The following is a 21,587-nucleotide window of genomic DNA, read 5'->3' on the forward strand; positions in this document are numbered from 1 at the left end:
AAAAAAAAAGAAAAAAAAAAGAAAAAAAAAGGTTAAGGAAAACTCCAGCCCCCCCAGAATCCTTTTTAATTATAAACCAGAATATGAACAAAACACTTAAAATAATCTCAGATTGTTTGGCAACTCATCACATCATTACAAGAGACACATTTGATCATAAGAAAAGTTTAACTTTATGTACAACTTCACTTGAACATTTGTTCTTACCAGAGTTAATATACATTAAAAAAAGATTCTGGCAATAATACCAGGTTCTATTTTTTTTTTTTTTTTAATACCTGTGTATAAAATGTAACATAAAATGCTGAAGCTCTACAGTTAGGAGAAGTGACATTTGACTTCAACGGACCCCTCTGTTGAAAAAGGTGAATACTGAAAAAACAGGTGTTCAGTTGCAAAATAAAACAGTTTGTTTCATTTCAGGGTAGTGTTGGCTGACTGTTAAGTAAACATAACCTAATACTATTTATTTCTTGAGGCTGGTAGTAAATTCACAAATGAAAATATAATCTAGTAAGATTACATTTTGTATTTTATTCTTTGTCACAAATGTGAACAGAAAGGAGCCAAATTCCTTTCACTATGCTAAACTACTTTAATGCATGCGAAAAAATACTTTACCAACTGTCTGAGCATATTTTAGAGAACTTTAGGTTTTTAGATAGCCCTGGGGGTGCAGAGGGAAGTTTCCTACTGACGTCTGCATAGAATGTAAAATATATAATTAAAAAAACCTAAGGTATATACTAAAGTTTACAGACCAATGCTTTCCATAAAATAAATAAAATGTCCATCATTGATTAGATTCATACACAGAGTAAAATACAACCTATTTTTACAAGTTTATATACAAAGTATATTAGTAGGCCCAGGGGTACCTCATGGGTTGGAAGCATCTGCGTTAGAGAGTCACATTGGGAAACCCCAACTTCCAAGTCAGTGATAAAATATATAACTACTTTGTTTTTCATTCAGATACAAAGTAAACTTATTTTTCATCCGAAATAAATGTACATAATATTCTGTATAAACAATAGTTTATAAAGCTGTTTAAAATGTAACTTAAAGGTACTGCATCTGTTAACTTAGAGCTCTGAAACAAGCACGTGCAAATCCCTTTGCTTTAAAAAAAATAGAAGCACAGATGTTTCTTTCTTTAAACTTTTCCACGGATAGTACTTGCTGGTAAAGATTATCGTTTTGCTTTCTTTATTGGTGTCTCCTCTGTTTTCTGCTGGCCTTTTCTGCGTACCAGTGTTGGGCTGCCTTCCCTTTTACGCTTGGTAGATTGCACCTTTAATCTAGAAAGAATTATTATTAATTTTTTTTTAATAATAGTGGGACCTGGAAAATATAAAAAGGGTGATAGACCTGGTGATAATTCTGTTCAGAGGATGGAACATAGCTGTCCATCTCCAATGAATCACTCGGACACACTATTTCAAAACTTACCACTAAGACAACATACAGCTGCACAGACCCTAGGGAGACCATACACACTCCCATCATATCTTAGCAGAGTAGTACATAATAATTCAGTACGTTGGAAAGTGCTCCAAACGTAGGAGTTGGGACTTGGGCCCTTCCTCTTTCTTATCCTTTTGGGATGACTTCTGGATTAGGACAGAATATAATGAATCGTCTTGAGGACACAAGAATAGAAATAACAACTTAAGTCCCCCATGAACAAGAGGGAATAAAGGGCAGATACCACGTACTYTTGTCTCCATTTAGACATCCACATATAAGCCCACTAAATTTCAGCTGCAACTAAGTACAAGTGTAGCTTAAATTCCTGGCCATTTTCATAACCACGGTAAACAATTTACATCAGGTGAACAGCTGATCAGTGCACGTTACACGGCTGTCACACTTCCTGTACGGCAATGTTTGAAAACATTGCCACGTTTCAGCGTGAAGGACAGCTAAGTGTAAAATTTTGGCATACAATCACTCTTACAGGTAAACTACATGACGGATAACAACTGTGCATCACATTAATTACTCGTTTATATAGTGATCCCAGCCTCAAAAATTAAAAATGTACTAGGGAAGGAAGGAAAGGGAAATATTTTCAAAACTTGATATGAGGACTCTCAAAGCTTCTCTTATCAGCTGATCTTGAAAATGTCTTTGAAGTATCTGAATTACGACATCATATGTTGCTTTAACCTGAACTACAACTGCTCTCTCTACAATTCAGGAAAGAATTGCAGCTCAGGTTAAAGTACTGCATGACAGCATTTTCAGATTCTCCCAAGAGCTTTCCAAGGATGAGGGAAAAAAAAAGCCCCAACTCTAATCTTCCAAATATTAAAGAATCAGAATGGAGGGGGGGGAACATAAGAAAATCATTCAAGAGCTTGTATATATCACAAAAGAACAGAACAGAGCAAAATTAGACTGCCATTCAGATTTTGAAGCAGTGTATTATACATAAAGGAGAAAGGATCAACGTAGTGGCATCCAAAACAAACAATAAAAGTGGCTTTAACTTTCATACTTACTGTGTCAATGGAGGAGATTTATTCATTTTTGTATCACTTGGAGATCTTTTCTTTCCTGCTAACTTCTGTTGTTTTCTAGGAGAAACTGAACTTGGACTGCTGCCTTTAGAGGCTGCACGCGTGGTTGGCTTGCTGGGCTGCTTTCTGTAACACAAAAGAATGATGAATGTATATAGAAAAAATACTTTTACCAAATCACTTTCTTCACACATTTCAAGTGCAGAAAATTAGGACTATACAGTATTTGCAACAAATAAATAAAAAGTTACCAAAAAACCCCCCAACATCTGCATGTTGAGGATTCTTATGTTCAAGACAACATCCAAAGCAGAGCTATGTACTTTCATACCAAACATAGAATAATAATAACAATAAAAACTTACTAACAATATTTAACTAATATTTAACTAGATAAAACTCCTAGTTCCAAATTTGCAATAATTCTGGTATCTAAATGCCCATGTTAAAAATATATGTAGCTTGGAGTACCAGCAGAACAACAAAAGTAGTAATGGAGAACAGATTGCTGAAGAACAGAGAATTTGCTTGTTTTATTGTAAAGRAAGAACTCATACTAGCTTCAGTAACCATCAATTCAGACACATGAAAAACTAGTTACTGGCAATCAACTTCATAGCTCACAAATCAGCCTAATTAGGTCAGAAGAACCAGTAATTCAGCAATGCTAAAGATGAAGAGGCAGCCCCTTCCACATGGAATTATCCAAGAATACTACTAAAAATGCAAAATGTTTGCAGCATTTTAAGATAAAGATGCTTTGCTGCAGTCAGAACTAGCAAAATAATGGAAATCTTATTCACAAAGCTAAGAAATTAAACTATAATTAAAAAAAGTAGATGTTTCTGTAAGTACCATGAAAACACTAGTATTTATGTTTTTATTACAGTTTTAGAGTTAACATACGTAAGACAACAGAAGGTCACTTTGCCTTTACTACTTTGCAGACAATAAATCTATGGATTTATTGGAGAATTTCCAAATACTAAATAATCTAGGTGAGATTCATTCTACTTCAGTTTGGCCAGAGAAGGCTAGGCCCACTGCTATAATCTGAGGAAGAAATTCAACTCAATAAACATTGTTTGAGAGGGAAATTTAACTCAGTTGGGCAAGAAAAAAAAATCCAGAACAGGAATTAGGAAAATAGAGTCTAGCTAAGTATTGATAAGAAGTATACATGTGCTATAGGTTAAGCATCAGCTCAACTTCTCCTCACCTCTGAAATCAGTGGAGTAAAACTTATACCCAAGAGAAAAGCAAGCTTGTCAAATATATAAGGTGAGTGACCCTACTCTTCAAGGGAATAGAAAAAGTATACTTGAGTTCATCAGCATAGTGTTATTCTACTGAAAGATCACAGTTACAAGCTTTACCAGAATTGGAATCTGCTGCAGAATTTTGACTGCCAGAGCCAATACCTATAGGAATTTCAYGCGAGACATGCTGCACAGCCTGCAACCTCCTTGGAATCCAATCTAGGCTCTGACAGAAAAAGGAAAGAGTTGTGACATTTCAAGTGAGGAGCCTACTTGAATTCCCATTTCAGCAATTTTTTAGACTGTGACAGCAGATCCATCTTAAGGCCTCTTTGCACAAACACAATGGTGTAAGGAAGTCTTAGTGCCTGTACAAAATTATTTCTAAGTGTGAAGTTTCTTTTGTGGGTAGATTCTCCCAGTAAAGATAACCTCTCTACAGAAAGTCATAAATAGATAAACCTATAAAGCCAAAGTGAAACGGATATGTTTAAAACCTAAAGTTGTATTTAATACGTGAACATAAACCTTTGTAGATTTATATTTAATCATAAGACTATATAACTACTTTCTGATTCAGCTCTAAAATTATGAAGTCAACCATGTACTACCTTGTCAATAGTGCTTTAATTAAGTCCACAAAGGCTAAAATACAGTCTGAGGAAAGAAGTAAATCTAGTGAGCATCCAAAGTCTTCATCTAAATGAAGACTACAATTTACAGAAACCTAGTAAAAGAACATAAAACAAAGCCGAGACTCCAATTCTATCCTGGAAGGCAGCAACACAGACTAAGACTTCACAAAGCTCTTATCTTTGTCTCAAAGGCAAGAGGATGACTTCTGCTATACTTCAGTTTGCCTACAAAATTGCAGACACATGCCAAGGGAGATGAAGAATGGCCTCCCAAAAGCCAGGCTATTCTTGGTAACATACTGATTTTTTTGCAGTAAGATTTTTTTTTTTTTTTTTGAGCTTGCTGGTCACCAAGATATTGATGAATTTCTCCAGTATTGCAGATGCATGGACTTAAGTAACATTTGGAAAAGAAACTAACATTGGAAACTATTTCTCTGCCTTGTTCCAAGCCAAAATGCAAAACAGAGACTGTCAAGGAATCAATTGGAGGCCTCCTTTTACCTACCAGAACTGAAATCTCTTAGGTGCAAATTTTGAGACCTCACTAGGATGAAGATTGCCAACAAGATCAATTCTTACCTTCTGACATATTCAAGTGTGTCTTTTGAGACCCTAACAGCTTCACATCTCCCAGTCATCTTGACTCAAGGTAGAACACTGTCTCTCCTGGCTCATAATATGACAGTATCCATTATTAGAATTAGGCTATCTTCTGTAATACTGAAGACCTGACCTCCAATTCTTAATGGAGCTTTCTGTTCTTCATGATCAAARGAAACAAGAGCATTTTCCCCCTTATTATGAAACTTCCCTTTGTGACTCTTCATCCATAGAAGACTGTTACCAGAATTAGAACCAAAACTATCTGGAAAGCTCTCATCAACAATAAAGAAAAAAAAAATCTAACCCCATCATAACACTCAACTGTGAGCTGTTATGAAGCCTAAGCGTATCCAAGAAAACAGTTGATTTGAATATAAAAACTGATCGAATGGCCTGGGAAGAACTAGTTTGCAAGAGTGTTACCAYTGGAGCAACCAGAATCAATTTGTTTCTTCTCCTTAGCACAAGCAATGCCTTCTTGTCATCCCCCAAAGCTCCTGAATTTTTGAGGAAGTTTTGAGGGATTAAGTAAGATTTTCACTTAATTCATGTTTACAGCAATCATGCAAGGCAAAATATAACCTAGAACGTTTAACCTTCTTAACTATGTCATCTGACACCACTAAAATCATTTTAAGCACTATCTCTGATTAACCAATCATCTGTACAACAGGAAACCTGTGTTCCTGCTCAATATAGCCACACTCCTAAAATCTAAGTGTTTTGGGAACACAGTCCAAACTACTACCCATTATTATTGCCAATTACCTAGAGGGGAAAGTCCCAAGATTCACTGAAGAAAAAGAATTTGCTTATATTGTTTACGAGAAATATTTTTCAATGTACAACTCTTCCCCTCACCTGGAAGAGGGGAATTCTTAATTTGTACACAGATTACATTTGTAAATTTTGAAATGTTTCTCTGTTGTTGTCCTTTTCTCACCTACTGCTGAGCAGTGCAAGTGCAGTACAGAAAGACACAGCACAATTGTTCAAAAGCTTGACTCTATATACTAAAGTCATAGTAAGTGTTCCATATATCATTGCTCAAACTATGACATAAAGCTGATAGTTAGAGAGGATAAGCTTTTCTTGGCCACTAAGCAACAAGACTAAGGAGGCAAGTACACTAGAAACTTAAATCTGTTGGTTACCCCTTCTGGCAATCCAATGCCAGAATAGTTGATTCAGGTGCTAGTAAGCAGTCTTTGCTATTCAGCACTTCTTCGCCCCGCAGATCTGCAAAAAGCTAATGCATCTTACACATTTCCTTAATGTGGAGAAGGAATGTACATTGCAYGTGAGAGTTCGTTTATAAACCTTGTACTTGTAGCAAACTAGTATGATTTTTAGTACTTACTTAACAGCTTTGAATGATTTCTTTTTAAGTGTTATCAAATTATTTTTTCCTTTAAATTCCCACCCCCCAAAACAAAAAAATATCCCCCACATAAGAATTGAGAGCAACGTGGAAAAAACTGCCAGCAGTGTCTCTGAATGGTTACCTTTGAGTCTCTAATCTTGTGGCTGATCTAGTTGTGGCTCCAGAACACGTCTCATCATCTTCCTCACCATCTTCTTCCTCACCTTCCTCCTGCTCTTTTATTTCTTGTTCAGCAGATGTTAGTTTCCGACGTTTTCTTTCTGGCTCCAGTGTTTCTGTACATGTAAAATTTTACACATGTGCTATGATTTTCCCAAAGCCCTCCAAAAGGATATAGACACTTTGTTCAGAAAAGGTATTCTGTTCACAGATCCCATTTTAAGTAAGTAATTTTCCATTTCCTTTATGCTTCGATATTTTTAATTCACACTTGTTTGACTTAATCTAGCTAACACATTTGCAATGGTTTACTTATGCAGCTCATAGCCAGAATTCATAGAAAATTCATGAGGGTTTATAGAAGCATCTGGGATGTAGCAATTCTGACATGAGATTATAGCAATTTACACATATTTACATAATATTTACACTAGCTGTAACTCAATGATTTTTCCTCAAGAAAGGAAAATTGAATAAAGCTTATCTTGTTACTATTAGCATACAGAAAGGCACAGTAAAATCTTATTCTGTTAGGAGTAGTGTAATTTCATGTTTTTACCAGTTTCCTCTAACTGAGCCAGAGAACGTCTAGGCTTTCTTCCCCTTTTACGCACAACCATCTCTGCCTTCCTGGCTTCATCTTCCTGAAGAAATAAAATGGAAGCAAGTAAGGCAAGACCAATTAATAGAAGACAGACACTTTTCATTAAATATGCTTACAAACTTAAAATGTTCACACTTACATTTGCTGTTTCTTTTGTATTAGATGACTCTTTACCTAAAGAAAAAAGAGGAACAAAACTTAAATCTGAATTTCAAATCTTTTGCTAATCAGTTTAAAAAGGAGTTCTTTCAAACTGTCAACTCTTCACAAACATGACAGACACTCAAAAAACATTTAAAGTCTTTTATCTAAATTAGAATCTGGCTTTGATGTATTTTGTTATATACAGAGACAGCATAAGCTAATGATTTAATCATTTTTAAGTAATAACATGACTAACACCATATTTATTACATTGTAGCATATGTTGTTTTATTTTAATGGAAAAGCCAAAGTCAGTTAATTACCTGTTTTGAAAACTGCCAACTAATTATGGAATCACAGAAATATTTAACTTGAAAGGGGCCTCTGGAAGTCATCTAGTCCAACCTCCTTTTCAAAGCAGGGCTAAATTCAWCATTGAATCATACTGTTCAAGATCTTATTCAATCAAATTCTGAGAGTCTCCAAAAGTAGAGATTCGACAGTGCCTCTGGGCAACCTGTTCTAGTGCTTAACTACTTCCATGGTGAAACAGCAAGATGGCAGTACCTCAAAAAGGCTCAAAAAAAAAAAAAAAAAGCCTGCCTAATACTTGGCCTGCAAATTACGGCATGTGACTTCTGTTGAAGTCATATACCCCCTCAAGCTGCTATTCACCTCTTTAGTCTGACATCCACAGATAATTATTATGCCATGTGACTTCTGATTCTCAATCCAGTACTTCTGGCAGACTGGCTTGGGTATTTTAAAATACATTTTATGAACCCTTTCACCCATGCTGTCTCAGCTTGGTCTTTCCCTATGGCTGATGCTTATCACTTTGACTCTGACTAACTCTATGATGAGAAAAAATCACTTTTTAAAACTTTTTGATATCTGACAACCGGCATTATCCGCAGTACCATAAAGATAAAAATCCGTAGCAGTAGCAGGACAGAAGCAACCTAAACAAAAGTAGACATTTGTGCTTTTTTCTTCCTGTCATAAAACTGCTGCCTATTTTTGCTATTTGAAAGCTACAAGGACAGGCAAACTCTGAACCATTACTGATTTTCTGCTAGAACATAGAAGGATATGTTAGTACAATGGACCAAAAACAGACCGCAAAGAATAAAATATTCTAAAATTCACACAGAGCTATCTTTCTGGTTGTTAAAATTAAGGGAAAAAACTTTACATGAGTAAATGAAACAATAAAATACAAAGACAAGCAACTAATTCAATAAAGAAATGCAATAAAATGTAGGCCTGTCAACTGTATAAAATATTTTACCTTAAATCTAATTAACACAAGTTTATTAATTCTGTCATGTGCCAAAATAAACAAAGATTTTAAAGTACTTGTCTTTTGAAAATTCACAGCAAAATGTTTTGTGGCTTAAAAATAATGCATGCAAGTATAGCACATGCCTYCTTAAAACGTACAACACTCTCCTTAGGAAGTGCAAATGTAGTACTTTTGCCTCAACATATGAAATGAAAATAATTATCATAAATCATAAATTGCCTTTAAAATCTTACTTATTTTACAACAGTAAGCACTGATTAGTGTAATATGATTTTAGTTTCAGGTTTAGTGTCAGTTGCTTCTACTTATTCAGGGAGAATTTAGCAGAAAAGGCCTGTTCCAGTGCTGAGTATTTACACCAGAGGAAGTGTTATGGAAAGATGCTGTGAGAAAGCAGTTGTCTTTAGCTGCATGAGTTGTAGTGAATTAAGTTCTCTCTGCTTACCGTTCTGTATGCCAATCTGTCTCTATYACAAACCCTCGTGCAGAACACCCCAAAATTACCAGAATGAGTGAACTACACAGACGGATTTCACTTTGTTTTTTGTTCTCTGCCAGGGATTTTCACACCCTTTGCTCACATGAATGCTAACAAAGTGTTTCATGAGATATTTCGCTCACACTCTTCACAGTATTGCTGTGACGTAACAGCCTTTTACCTAGAAAACTAAATATTATGTAACATATTAAATTAACCTTTAAATAAACAGTCAAGTGTCTGTCCTCTTTAATAAAAAGCAACGCAGAATGTACTTTTACACCTTTCTCACATTCTTGCCTGTTCGCTTTGCAGTTGATAGAAACCAAGCACTACACAATCAGCCAGCTGTCCAMAGACCATAACTCTGAAGTGTATGGATTAAAGTTGACATTTAACAAATGCAAAGAAAATAGGAAATAGTCCATATGTGCAATGCAGCCAGAATAACGTCTCTGTAGAAGCATAAGCTTTTGGAAACTCCTGAAGGTTTGTTTCTTTCAGATTTTATTGCATGTTTTGTTGCATGTTGAACGTTTTTCTTCATTCCTAAACCACTTTTTTTAAACCTTCTTTTCAGGTTTATCTGCTTCCCGAAAGGATTTTAAAATAGGTTATGAATGGCCATAATTAAGACGACACATCTCTAAACAACCAGCACAGATTCAGACACCATACTTGTGGAAAATTTACTATTAAAAATTCACCAAAGTGACCTCTTTGACCTCTAACAAATCRTAGAGGTCTGAACAGAAAAGAAGAAATATAAGAATATTTGATCTTTCTATTTAATTTTTGTTTAAAGCATCCAAATTACATTTCTAAGCAAACTGATCCTCTTCTAAGGATCTTACAGTTGCCATGAAAGGGGAAAGAAATATCCCCTCAGGCTGCTACTAACTTCTTTAGTCTCACATCCACAGACAACAAAATTAAATGAAGGAAAACTAGAAGAAAAAAATTATCTACATGTATTTTAGAATTTTTAACATAACCATGATTTTGATGTTTACTATATGAAAGGAAACACGCAAAAAAATGGATTACAGTCACTAGCAGCCAAGAACCAGTTTGACAGGGTATCCACCTGCTTCTGTGCTGTTCTGCCATGTGCCTATCCACACACTCAAAYGTCTAGGTACATTCTTCAATATATTGTTTAGCTCTCAAAAGATACAGTAGCACTGTTGAAATGTATTCTTACCAAGCTGCTACCTTCTTGAAGGAAAACCTTAGCAGGAATTAGGGACAAACCTTCACTGTTTACTCATAGGCTTTCACAAGGTTAYAATATTGACTATCAGAGATGACACTTAGGAAGGACCCATTGGCTTTTCTTGAAAACTCTCTTACATTTCTCCCACCATTTCTCTGACTTGTTAAAGCCAATAGTCAATTTGCTTACCTGTTTGAGGAGATTTTCCTTTACCCACAAAGGTAGGAGACTGCTGCTGGAATTAAAACAAAGATTTTTTTTTTAAAGAAATAAAACCCCCCAAAATGCATCACTGTATTAATTAATGCAGAAAATTGCTTCTATTCATATCGAAACATATCTCCAAGTCCAAGAAACTAGAATATTCTAATCAGCATGCAGAAAGTTTRTATCTCCATTCTTGAATTAATGGTAGCCTGCATTTCTTTCTATTTGTGATAAAAATTTGGAACTTTACTATAACACTAAGCAAAAAGCAGTTTTGGTCAAATGAATTTCTGACAACAATTCTCAATTACATAAATAAAAATTTAGTACATTCACTTTCTGCAAATCTGTATGTGTGATTACATAATTTTGATCAACAGAATTTTGTATTTACCCATAATACAGAAAAAGTTGTGTATAACTATATGATCTCCTATGACAACTATAAATATATAAAACCAGTTGCTTTCATTACTTAAAAGGACTGTACTAGGATGTCTAAGCATCCTTATAATTTCAGGAGGATGGCTAAAAAAGCCTCTTCTGGAGCCAGCCTGTAACTGACTGACAAATCTGTCAAAGCCATCACCAGAGGTACTAGACCTTTGAAATGGTCAAATCGGAGCAAGAAGATTCAGCTCCTGTTCTGAAACAGATTTACCTAGACGCTCAGAAGGGACTTTAAAAATAGTTTTAATTCTTATTTGAAAGAAAGTCAACATTTCACATTATATTTCATAGAATTCCTGAGAGAAGAACTTCTRCCAGAATAAATCCAACTACTTCTATTTCCCAAAAATTTCTGATTCAGCATTACACTGCATGCACTGTAATGCAACTGGATTGCAAAAATCCTTTCAGCAGAACACTTCCTTGGCAGTGAATGCACTTCATGTGGATTAGAAAATTAAGATATTGCTGATATTTAAAAAGACAGAGGTATACTTTAGGAATATTTGCTATCAGCATGCCTCTGTCTTCTGAATGAACGGCATAAACTGCAATATAGACAATACAACTATATTATAAAATATTCTTTTACAGATATTATGAGCTACTGTTAGGTTAGGCCCAGTTGAGAAACAAAATTCTCAGTTTCTTTGAACTAAGTCACCCTTGATCTTCAGGCCAAAATGACCCTCCACACAAATTAAGAGACACGTGTGTATGCAATCAGAATTCCATCCTGTATACAAGTATATTACTAGACCTTGTATCATTTGCATTAAATAAGTATTGCTACGTTCACTTCAGTCAAGCTATTTGCCATAATCAGACTTTAAATAAACTCTGTTAGCAAAATAGGCTATACGTTAGAAAACATGGAACTCAGTAACATAAGACACTTTCTATAGTTTTTGTATGCTTAGACTGAACTCAGATTTTTTCGTAAGTGATAAACAGAGAAACAGCTCTTGAATTACCAAGTTTAAATTTACCCCCAAAATAAAGGCACTTACATTCCCAGTGCTCGTATCAGCTTTTGATTCCCCACCTGAGGGAAGAAATACGAATTAAGAATTTGAAAGGTGACCATTTTCATTATTTGCCCATACAGGTATTATGAAATACTTACCACCAGGCTGTACAGCTTCAAGGGGATATTTACGAGGCCTTCCCCTTTTCCGTTTCACTACTATAGGTTGATTTTCCTATGAAAAGGAAAGGACAAAAAAAAAAATACACGAGTAACTACAATTGATAGTTAGCATGGATTTCTGTTATAACAACATAATACAAAGAATGATAACGACAAAATGGAATAGTAGCAGAAGTAGTGCTTGTTCGTTTTAAAATATAGATGAGGTAGGCTTCACAGGGAGAGGTACTGATTTTTATGTCATTCATTCTTAGAGCTGAGAAAAAAAGAAAAACTACAGAATATATAGATTGTAGCTGGCCTCAGGCACATGGCAATGCCCGAGAACATAATGCTTTTTCCCACGCAGTAACAGTATCACTTAGTCTAACAAATGATACTGTCTTGCCTACAAATCCTACTATATTTTTTCCACTCTCATGAGAGCTCCAAACTTTGCATCTTGGCAACCCTTTTTACAGTGTCATATAACGTAGGCTGCATTTCACAACAGTTGAGGAAGTGCTTATTTCAGCACCTTAATTATCCCATTACTCAGATCAGTGAAGTTCTCCATAGGAGCAAGGTCTTTAGTAGAAAACGTCCCTTATTTTCAAGTTTAAGCTTTGAAGGCAACCTGTAAGTAATTAAATTGGTCAGATCCTCAAATCACAAAAATCTTTGTTAATAGATTCCTTCCTTCTATTTGTAAGGAAAGCAGGTTAAGTTCTCACTCAAAATTTAGTGAAGTCCAATGAAATTTCTTTCCCCCATGGATCTTAGTGACTCAAAACTGAAGTGAACAAATGTTGCAATTTACTCTGTAAATTTTAAAAGGTCTTTTCCTATTACCCCCCCCCCCTTTTTTTTGCCTCTAAAAGCCAAATGATGCAACTAAATGTCTTTATGAACACTAAGTCATTTCTGGAGCCAAGCAACAATTTTTATCTCTTTGGGTTCAGACAGTCTTTTACATAGACCACTGCAGAATATACCACTGATATGACTAAATAGATGATACAAAAGGTTTTAACATTATTGAGTAGTAGTATTTTTGTAAAGCCTTGAGCAGTCGAAGTATCAGAACTCAGATATACTGCTGTTCTGAAACAGACCCTGACTGATACACTTTTAGAGCATAAATATTACTTTCTGAGAAAATAAAGGAAAAAAGTGCGATCAACTGTGTTAAGAACAGAGGTATTTAAAATTACTCATTTATAGGGATTTCAGGAGCAGTCTTGGTACTGATTACTTTGGAACATGAAGTAATGTAATTGAAGCACATATTAAATGAAGTTCTTTACATTAATGTCTCTTTAGATTACTTTTTAGTATTTAAATGCAGGAAGAGAGTACTTCTAGTTCAATAATCAACCACCAATGGCTTATATTGTGAGTTTATACTTTGTGAGAGAGAATTACATGAATGTTTGTTACTTCACAGTGCCAACAGACACAAATTTTCACAGCTATTTTTGTTTTGGTAAAGTTTTATTACTGTTGTCAACAAAAAGACAAAAGTACTTTTTTCACTGTGAACCTGCATTATCTCAGTTAGTTAACTGAAGACCACTCACCTCTACAGAGCTTGCATTTGATTCTAGATTCTGCTTTGCCTTTTCAGACACTTCCTGCTTGATGATGAATTCACCTGCATGCATACACAGAAAGAAAAAAAAACTCAACATTGTAAATCTTTGTTTTAGACAGTGGAAGAGGTACATGAATCTTGGCACTACTTTAAAAGCATTATTTCATTCAATGGTCCAAAATGCAGCTCCCTTAAAACACCCAGACTAAAAACTTGATTTGCCTTGCACCAATACATTGAATTGCCAGCATACTTCACTGTCATAGTCATGGACTTCAAATTTAAGGTAAAAACAACAGCTTTAAGGCATGACTCATCATAAAACGGCAAGACAAAGACAAACCACTATTTCATTCTCTCCCACGTTCCATAAAACAGGAAGCTGAAGATGCACTCAAAATCAAACAATGTACAAAGATGTATTGCAAAACACTTTGATTGGTCAACAGGCTCACTGAAGAGACAAAACTATTAGTAGGGCAACTGATATTAGAAAAGAGACTCATCTTATTCACATGAAAATAGACTAATGTCAAATTAAAGTCAACATGTTCAGGACATGCCATTTCTACTTATTTGTTTTAGTGCAATTAATGAGTCATCTACAACAGTGAAACTTGCACTTTTTCCTGAGTGGTTTCCCTATAGAAGCAAAAAGTACTGCTTTTAAAGGTGAGCACATCACAGTTCTTCTAAGGAAGGCCTTATCTTATTTGTGGTCAGAGYTGGAAGGTCATCTTCTCATCACGTGCCCTGACTGTGCTATTCTCCAGCCAACTGTTTATTTCTGACGGGCTGCCCTACCCAGGCCACATATTGAAGCTACAATAACAAAGGTGGTATCAGTGTACTCCTCCTCTCAGTCAGACTACCACACGCAAGAACATCAATGTTACTCTYACTGGTAAAGGACCTAAGAATAATGCATTATTTGATAGAAGTAACAGAGCAGAAAACAACTACAGAATATAGGCAAATATGTGATTAGGACTGAGATTCTTGTTTTGTTCTCTCAGAATCATTCAAATTAAGATATTAGCATTCAGCACAGATTCAGGAAATTGCCCTGAAAAATTCATTTTCATTACCTTTTTCTTCCACATCACTTTTAGGAGATGTACATTTTGCATCAATTCCTTCAGACACTTCTGCAGTATCACCTAGAATAGCTTCCTGCATTATTTTGAAATAAAAAAGAAAAGAGCACTTTACTACAAATGAGAAATCATTGTCGAGTACTTACACTAAAAAAAAAAAGTACACAGTTTTTAACTCATCAAGATCTAGTAATATCTCTTAAAAATCCTGACGCTGAGCACCTTCATCAAAATCAATAGATGAGATAATTCAAAATATCCTGCATTCAATCCTACAAGGAACATCTGTTTTTCCTTGAATTCTGTTTTACATGGAAAGGGATCATTGCAAACCCAGAACTCAAGTAAAGTCTGATACCCTGTAGCAGAGCTCTGATCAGTATAGCCCTGAGGTTCTGAACTTGTAACTAGGGACAAATTTGTCCCATGTATCTCACAGGGACCTGGCTGCTATACAGATGTTATGCACATTTTTTTTTTAAAATCGATTTCCCTTGAAAAGTCATTTTCTAGTCATAGTAGTTTTATATTCAAAGCAACATAAAAGTAACTTAATGATGAAAATGTCTCCCAAAATAACTTACTATAGAAGTAAAAACTTGAGATTTCAGTATTATTTGTGTTACAGTTACACACATTAAGTAAAACCAACATACCTTGATATTATTAGGTTTTGTTTTGGAGCACTGACTTTGTTCATCATATTTTCTAACATCCTGAGCAATCATTTGGTTGCCTGAAAAAACAAATAGTTTGAATTTTAAAAAGTGCCTCCTGCATTTTTCTAAACTTGATTCAATTGTATATCAGTGCATCGCTAGCACAATTCAAAAGATTTTTTAAAATAGMACCTTATTTACAAAATAGAAACATTTACATTAACAGCAAGTTATGTCGAACTCTTTTGAAGAAATGCAATAGTTATAAAAAAGAATTCTATAATTTCTTTGTTTGTCATGCATGACCTTAAAATTGAAATTTGAGAGATACTATATAAAGAAATCAAATATCAACCACAACTGCAACCCAACAACAAAAAGCAGTTAACGCTATATACAACACAACAGCAAACACTGCATGACTTTAATTAGTCTCTTCATGAAATCAACATTCTTAGAAGCAGAAGAATCAAAGAAACAACATTATTAATTAGTCTAACATAATCTTCATCTTTACTATTCCAGTGCTGAAGAGAGTAAAGCAAAAAGTTTTACTAAAAGTTTGGGCTGCAATTGAGAGCAGGCCTTACATAGTAACAAATTTAATTATTGCACAGAAGAGAGGTGCATGTTGTCATTTAGATACTTTGTTAACATAATTCTTATAAGATTGACTATATAGTATCTAAGTTTTTGTCAAATGTATGAAGTGAAATATTAAAAAATATTCTGGAAAGAACAGTTTTTTGGAGTATGGAATTACCCCTCCATTATTTCCTCTGTATAGTATTTTTTGGCTAAATGGATTGATTTTTGTTTTTCAGCAGAAAAACTTTAAACAGATATGGGTAGATATGTACCACCTACATTTTTCTTTATCCGCTATTCCTGAAGATTTAGATTTCATTTCTCTACTTTTATGTTGTTCAGTTTTCTGGTGATCCATGTTTTCCACCTAGACATAAAATACAGAGAACAATAACTCTATCTTCATTTTTCTCATAAAGATTACAGAAACAGAACGGAGAAAGTTTTTCCTACTTGCTACTTTCAAATACAACATGCATTAAAATGAAAATCAGTAGTTAATAGAAAAAGGAATTTGTTCTTACTATCAGACAAAATCATGAAAGAACTTCTAGACTTCTAGCAAACTCAGAATTTCTAACTGCTGTTTTTAATGAAAAAGAAGCACTCACTTTTATTTAGGCACCCTGCTATACACTTTAAAAGCAATAGAGCACAGCAATTTATTTAAACTATTTCTGGATTTAAAAGAACAACACTTTCCTGTGACCAAAAAACAGTTTAACATAGTACAGAGAAAAGTAATTTGTGTTAAGAAAGCAACACAAAAACAAAACAAAAACCTAAAACCCACACACATTTGTATTGTTTCTCCATGTTCTTGTGAGATCACAGTGGATTGCATTAAAAGAACAGCTTTCTAATCCTGATCAAAGCCTCAAGTACAGTCCCTCTTTTTGCCCTCTATTCTTGAAGACAACAAAACAACAATTTTGAAATAGTCATATCATACGATACAAGATGATGTATTTACTGGCAAATTCAAAAGAATAATTAGACATCAACCAACACAGCTGCACAATCTCAACATATATAGGCTCTGCATATACAAGGAATAACATTTTGCCTTAGAGAATATTTAATGTAAATAGAAATGCAAGTAAGAAAAGCAGCATAACTTAGTAAGTAAATATAAAAACAAGAACTTACGCGTATGGTTTCTTTTTCTAGAGAAATGTTCCTCTGCTGTAAGTCTTAAAAAAAAAAAAAAAAATCAAATAAGCTCAGCAAAAGTAAAGTATCACATACTTCATCTCTCTGAAATCATGTAACTTACTTTTGATATTGCAAACTAGAAGCAGCCAAGCACCATCTTCTCCATACTGCTATTTAAACAATAAAAATAAAGAGTATGGATTTCTAAAGTGTAGAAGAGATGATAACCATTTAATGGCTAAAATATAGACAATCATTAGGCTAGGATCTTTGAGATATATTATAATTTTCAAATTTCAAACACAGGATAGTTCTAGCATTTGAATAGGTCAGAATTTTATCCGTAAATTAAAGTCGCTAACTGAGATGCTAGATCACAGGATAAAATAAAGTAGACTACACTGTAACATGAGGCTTGGCAGAGAATTCAAGTTTGCCTAATTCTGGTAGCAAGACTTGGAGCTGATGCAATGCATATACAGAAGCTGTCTGATAGCTTCTGATACTGTTTTCTAAGCTCAGCTCTGATAAAGCAGAGTTTTAGCCTTCTGTGTCACAAAAACATAGAAAAATAATTCTTCGTAAATAATAGAAGCTGATGGGTTCTCCGTGCTTTCGGAAAATTGCAAACTTTTCAAAGTCATTTCATATAGGTACAAAAAGAGAGAAAGAAAATCCTTTAGAAAGCTGTTCCATGAGAGGGTTTTATGACACTTAAAATTTGATCCATAAAAGATAATGAATTAGTCTTTTCATTTAAAAAGGAAACAACAATAATACTAAACTACTTAAACATTCCAAGTATGTAATAAGAATGTACGTCTATGATCCAGTAAAAACAAACTATATATTTTATATAATTTGTAGTTCATTTCTGAAATTTACATGTTTTAAAAACATTTTTTTCACAGTTATACACCCTGGTTGCAAAAAATCTTTCAATTTTTAAAGTAGTGTCAAATGAAGAGCTAGATCCTACCCACTCAAACAGCAATGATATGTTTACATTCCAAGGAATCTTGGACTACTAAACTACTGTGTCTGCTGTTCATACTTATGACAGGACACACATTTGTCTTTTAAACAACTTCCTTTTACGTATGTTGAAATGTGTATATGTATTTATATATACATATACATATATTTATATATTAAAAAAAGAGATTATTGAATGGTGAGGGAGAAGAAACTCTACCAAGAGAAACAAAGTGTTATTCTTCAATGTGTATCATATCCAACATGATTTACACAATAAATGGATTTTTGTTAAACATTTTACAAAAACAAGATTATCACAGCTAATTCAGTCTGGACATCTTAAAAAGTTAATTATTGTCTGTCTTGGTGACTGAGTGATCTGAAGTGGCTGAGTTTTTTTTAAGGCACTTCCAAGAAACCTCATGGTAAAGAAAAACTTGTTACAGTTTTGGATTTGCTGTCCTGAAGATCACATTCTTCAAATCCATTCTCAGAGTCTGTATTTTCTTTCAACCAAAGCATGTCTCTTACCACTTACATGAGCACATTACAACATTAAACTAGGTATGCAAATTCAACCTACCTCAAAGAAAAAAAAAAGAAAAAAAAAAAAGAAAAAAGTAAAATCACATTCTAAAATTACGCCTGTGCTTGTAACTTACCTTACTGCTAAGTTCTGTCTTTTGTTCAGTGAATACTTATTTCAGTATACTCGTCTAAATAATTTAAAAGTAAGCTTTACATCTCAGTGTGGCCCTTGCTGGCATTTATGCATTCAGCTGCAGACTTCCCATAGGAGGAAATGTGTCTTTAACCTCTTTGGACTACATATACAGCAGTATTGCTGATATCTCATGGAATTCACTTCAGTTTTGCTTGTTACTCCATTAACTGAAGATTAACTCTCATCTGGTACTGCTATAAACATCTTTGTAAAGCATCTGGAGCACAAAATCCATCAAGATGGGAACAAAGTAGGAGTTAGTTCCTGCTTTAACAGGAAAGCCAAACAACTGCAACACATTCTAAAGTAATGTATTTTTAGGGAGACAGGGATTGTTTTTCCCCTTTGTAGACTAATTTCATATCTTTAAAAGGAATTACTGAGCACAGAGACAATCTGACTAATTAAGATTTCTAGTTAGGCGATTACCTACTTATACATGCTCTTCAAACGGCCAGAAGCACTTTCATCTTCTGAAGAGCAAGACCACAAAAAAACAAAAAAAACCCAAAAAACTCTGAAGACTCAGTGACTTAGTCATACAGTACTTACTGTTGTCAAATCCTTGAAGAGCCTGTCACAACACCAGAAACAAGAATGTTCTAAGTTTAGAAAAAAGAAAGTCGTTCTCTTGGGAAGTTTCTGTATCTTGTCAGAACACATTTCTTTATATTTATTGATTTTAGATAGAATGTTAGCAGTTTTTGTTTTTTTTTTTGAAAGCACTGAACACTTCTGACTCTTCTTTCAATATAATATATTGAAAGAGAAGGAGGACCTCTCCCCAACCAAATCCACACGAGTCCATTAAGGTTTCAAGAAGGCTTCTGGCTGACTTTGCATCAACCCGTCTAGACATAGTATATATTAAATCTACAAAGAAACTCATGAGCAATAATCAAAGCAGTATGAAAATGTAAACTGCTATCTACCTTTTTGAAATTCTTTAGTATGAAGATTCACATACACTTCTTCACTTCTTGGACTTTCAGGCTGTTGTAGCTACATGAAAATGAAAGGAGACAAAAATATTGTAGATATCCAAAGTGGAAGTATGTCTCACTCCCCTTCCTCATGTAAAGGAAAATGTTATCTTATCACAAGGCTTTTACAAAAAAAGCCTTCAAAGTTCTCTAATTTGATAGCAATACAAATATTAGTATAGAACTCTGCAAGACTCACATTACTGCCAAATAATGCACTGCCATGAGCTTGATCTTAAGAGTTAAAACTGATGCAGTAACAATAGGTAAGTTTAACAAGGAGATTTGAAGAGAATTCAGGCTGCAGATATTACGGATGCATAGATAGCACACCTAGCCTCATATAGCAGAAAATATAGATCTGGATATTGTAAACTCTGAGAAGTACCACATGAACATGGCTCTGCTGACTTCAGGACCAGCTTAGGCTGGCAAACAACACAGCCATTTACATGAATTCAAATCAATAAATTCCATCAAACAAAAGCTGACTTGTTTTTTTTTTTTTTTTTTTTTTTTTGCCAAAGTGCAATCCCTAGTACCAAAACCATGGTTCACAAATACTCGACTGGTCTGCCTGGGAGCAGGGGGTCAATAGTCTGGGCCAGATCCAAAGGTGATAATTTGAGTGTGTCTGAACCACATTCCCCCTCAAAGAGATTATTATGTGGGTTTGGCAGGATATGCACGTGGACCACCTCCTGCATCTGAATGAATTAACCCTTCTGGACCTCCTGGCCATCACAGCACAGGTACAAATGGACAGGCTCAACTTCAGCTGAATATTAGCCTCCAGTGCCTTCATCCAGGGTGCCTTAGTCTTTTGTTACTACAGATAATGGACTGCAGTTATCGGAGTGCAAAACTACAGCAAGTCTTCTTCAAATGCACACAGAACGGTTGAATCTAAAGACTGGCATAGAAGTGACAAAACAGAATGAACAGCAGCGGACATTCACTATTTCAGAAGACCAAACTCATGACTATTAATTGTGAAAAGCATACATGACTTTTTACAAGTACTGTCACAAGCAGCATATTGACAGTATGACTAATTTTAAAAAAGCAAACTTGGATATTATGGCCATGGAAGGGACATGGCTGAAAGAGGTAATTGGTTATATCACTGAGTAACAGGGACAGTCTATACAATTTAACTACTTAGAAAAAATGCAGTTAAATATTCTGAAAAAAATCAATCCTTTGAAGGTTTCTAAGTTCAAAAGCAGTTCTTGTTGCACACAAATCAAAAGGTACAGTAAGAAACCCTAAAAAGATGTATAATTATACAAGAAAGTATAATCAAAACTTATAAAATAATATAAATACCTCTTCAGTTCCCAAGTTGGTTTCAAATTCTAGTTCTTCTGCCAAGTTTGGTAATGCTGCATTATTACCTAATTAAATAAAAATGTTAGAATTATTGTTACATAATATTTATCTCATGCTACAGCAGGATGCTATTTGTTAGTAGCATCTATGAACAAGATACATGAGTTTAATTCTTTCCTCTATGCAATAGATACAATAGCATATCTCTCTGCAGTATACCAGTTCAAAAAACAACCTGGTTTCTGCAGAAACACAAGTAATTCTATGTTTTCCTTGAGTACAGAAGTGCTGTAAAATATGGGCTAACAGAATTTACCACGGCTTATTTACGTCTTCGGACTTTAACAAGTGGAAAGTGTTTTTTCTTGTTTCTCT

At 34.5% G+C, this 21,587-nt stretch overlaps 1 protein-coding gene across 3 annotated transcripts in view; it reads right to left on the reverse strand.

The window, feature by feature from the left end:
• Positions 1 to 16: 16 nt before the first annotated feature.
• The window catches only part of BOD1L1 (biorientation of chromosomes in cell division 1 like 1), a 40,240-nt gene continuing 18,669 nt past the window's right edge, over positions 17 to 21,587 (reverse strand). Inside the window, exons 10-24 of one of the 3 annotated variants that reach the window (XM_085304248.1) lie at positions 21,210 to 21,277; positions 19,830 to 19,899; positions 17,190 to 17,233; positions 16,320 to 16,407; positions 15,450 to 15,529; positions 14,785 to 14,869; positions 13,683 to 13,756; positions 12,100 to 12,175; positions 11,984 to 12,018; positions 10,506 to 10,548; positions 7,312 to 7,346; positions 7,128 to 7,212; positions 6,531 to 6,684; positions 2,508 to 2,651; positions 17 to 1,301 (exon numbers count right to left, since the gene is read on the reverse strand). In XM_085304248.1, the coding sequence (XP_085160374.1) occupies positions 1,193 to 1,301; positions 2,508 to 2,651; positions 6,531 to 6,684; positions 7,128 to 7,212; positions 7,312 to 7,346; positions 10,506 to 10,548; positions 11,984 to 12,018; positions 12,100 to 12,175; positions 13,683 to 13,756; positions 14,785 to 14,869; positions 15,450 to 15,529; positions 16,320 to 16,407; positions 17,190 to 17,233; positions 19,830 to 19,899; positions 21,210 to 21,277 (1,190 nt within the window). In that variant the 3' untranslated portion in view covers positions 17 to 1,192. Of the gene's footprint in view, positions 1,302 to 2,507; positions 2,652 to 6,530; positions 6,685 to 7,127; positions 7,213 to 7,311; positions 7,347 to 10,505; positions 10,552 to 11,983; positions 12,019 to 12,099; positions 12,176 to 13,682; positions 13,757 to 14,784; positions 14,870 to 15,449; positions 15,530 to 16,319; positions 16,408 to 17,189; positions 17,234 to 17,316; positions 17,366 to 19,829; positions 19,900 to 21,209; positions 21,278 to 21,587 lie in introns of those variants that run through there. The other 2 variants (XM_085304247.1, XR_014895777.1) reach the window with 2 other exon arrangements.

This window comes from Rhea americana, unplaced genomic scaffold, assembly GCF_003343005.1.
Source record: "Rhea americana isolate MKP2758 unplaced genomic scaffold, rheAme1 scaffold_205, whole genome shotgun sequence".
In the NCBI taxonomy this organism is placed as follows: domain Eukaryota; kingdom Metazoa; phylum Chordata; class Aves; order Rheiformes; family Rheidae; genus Rhea; species Rhea americana.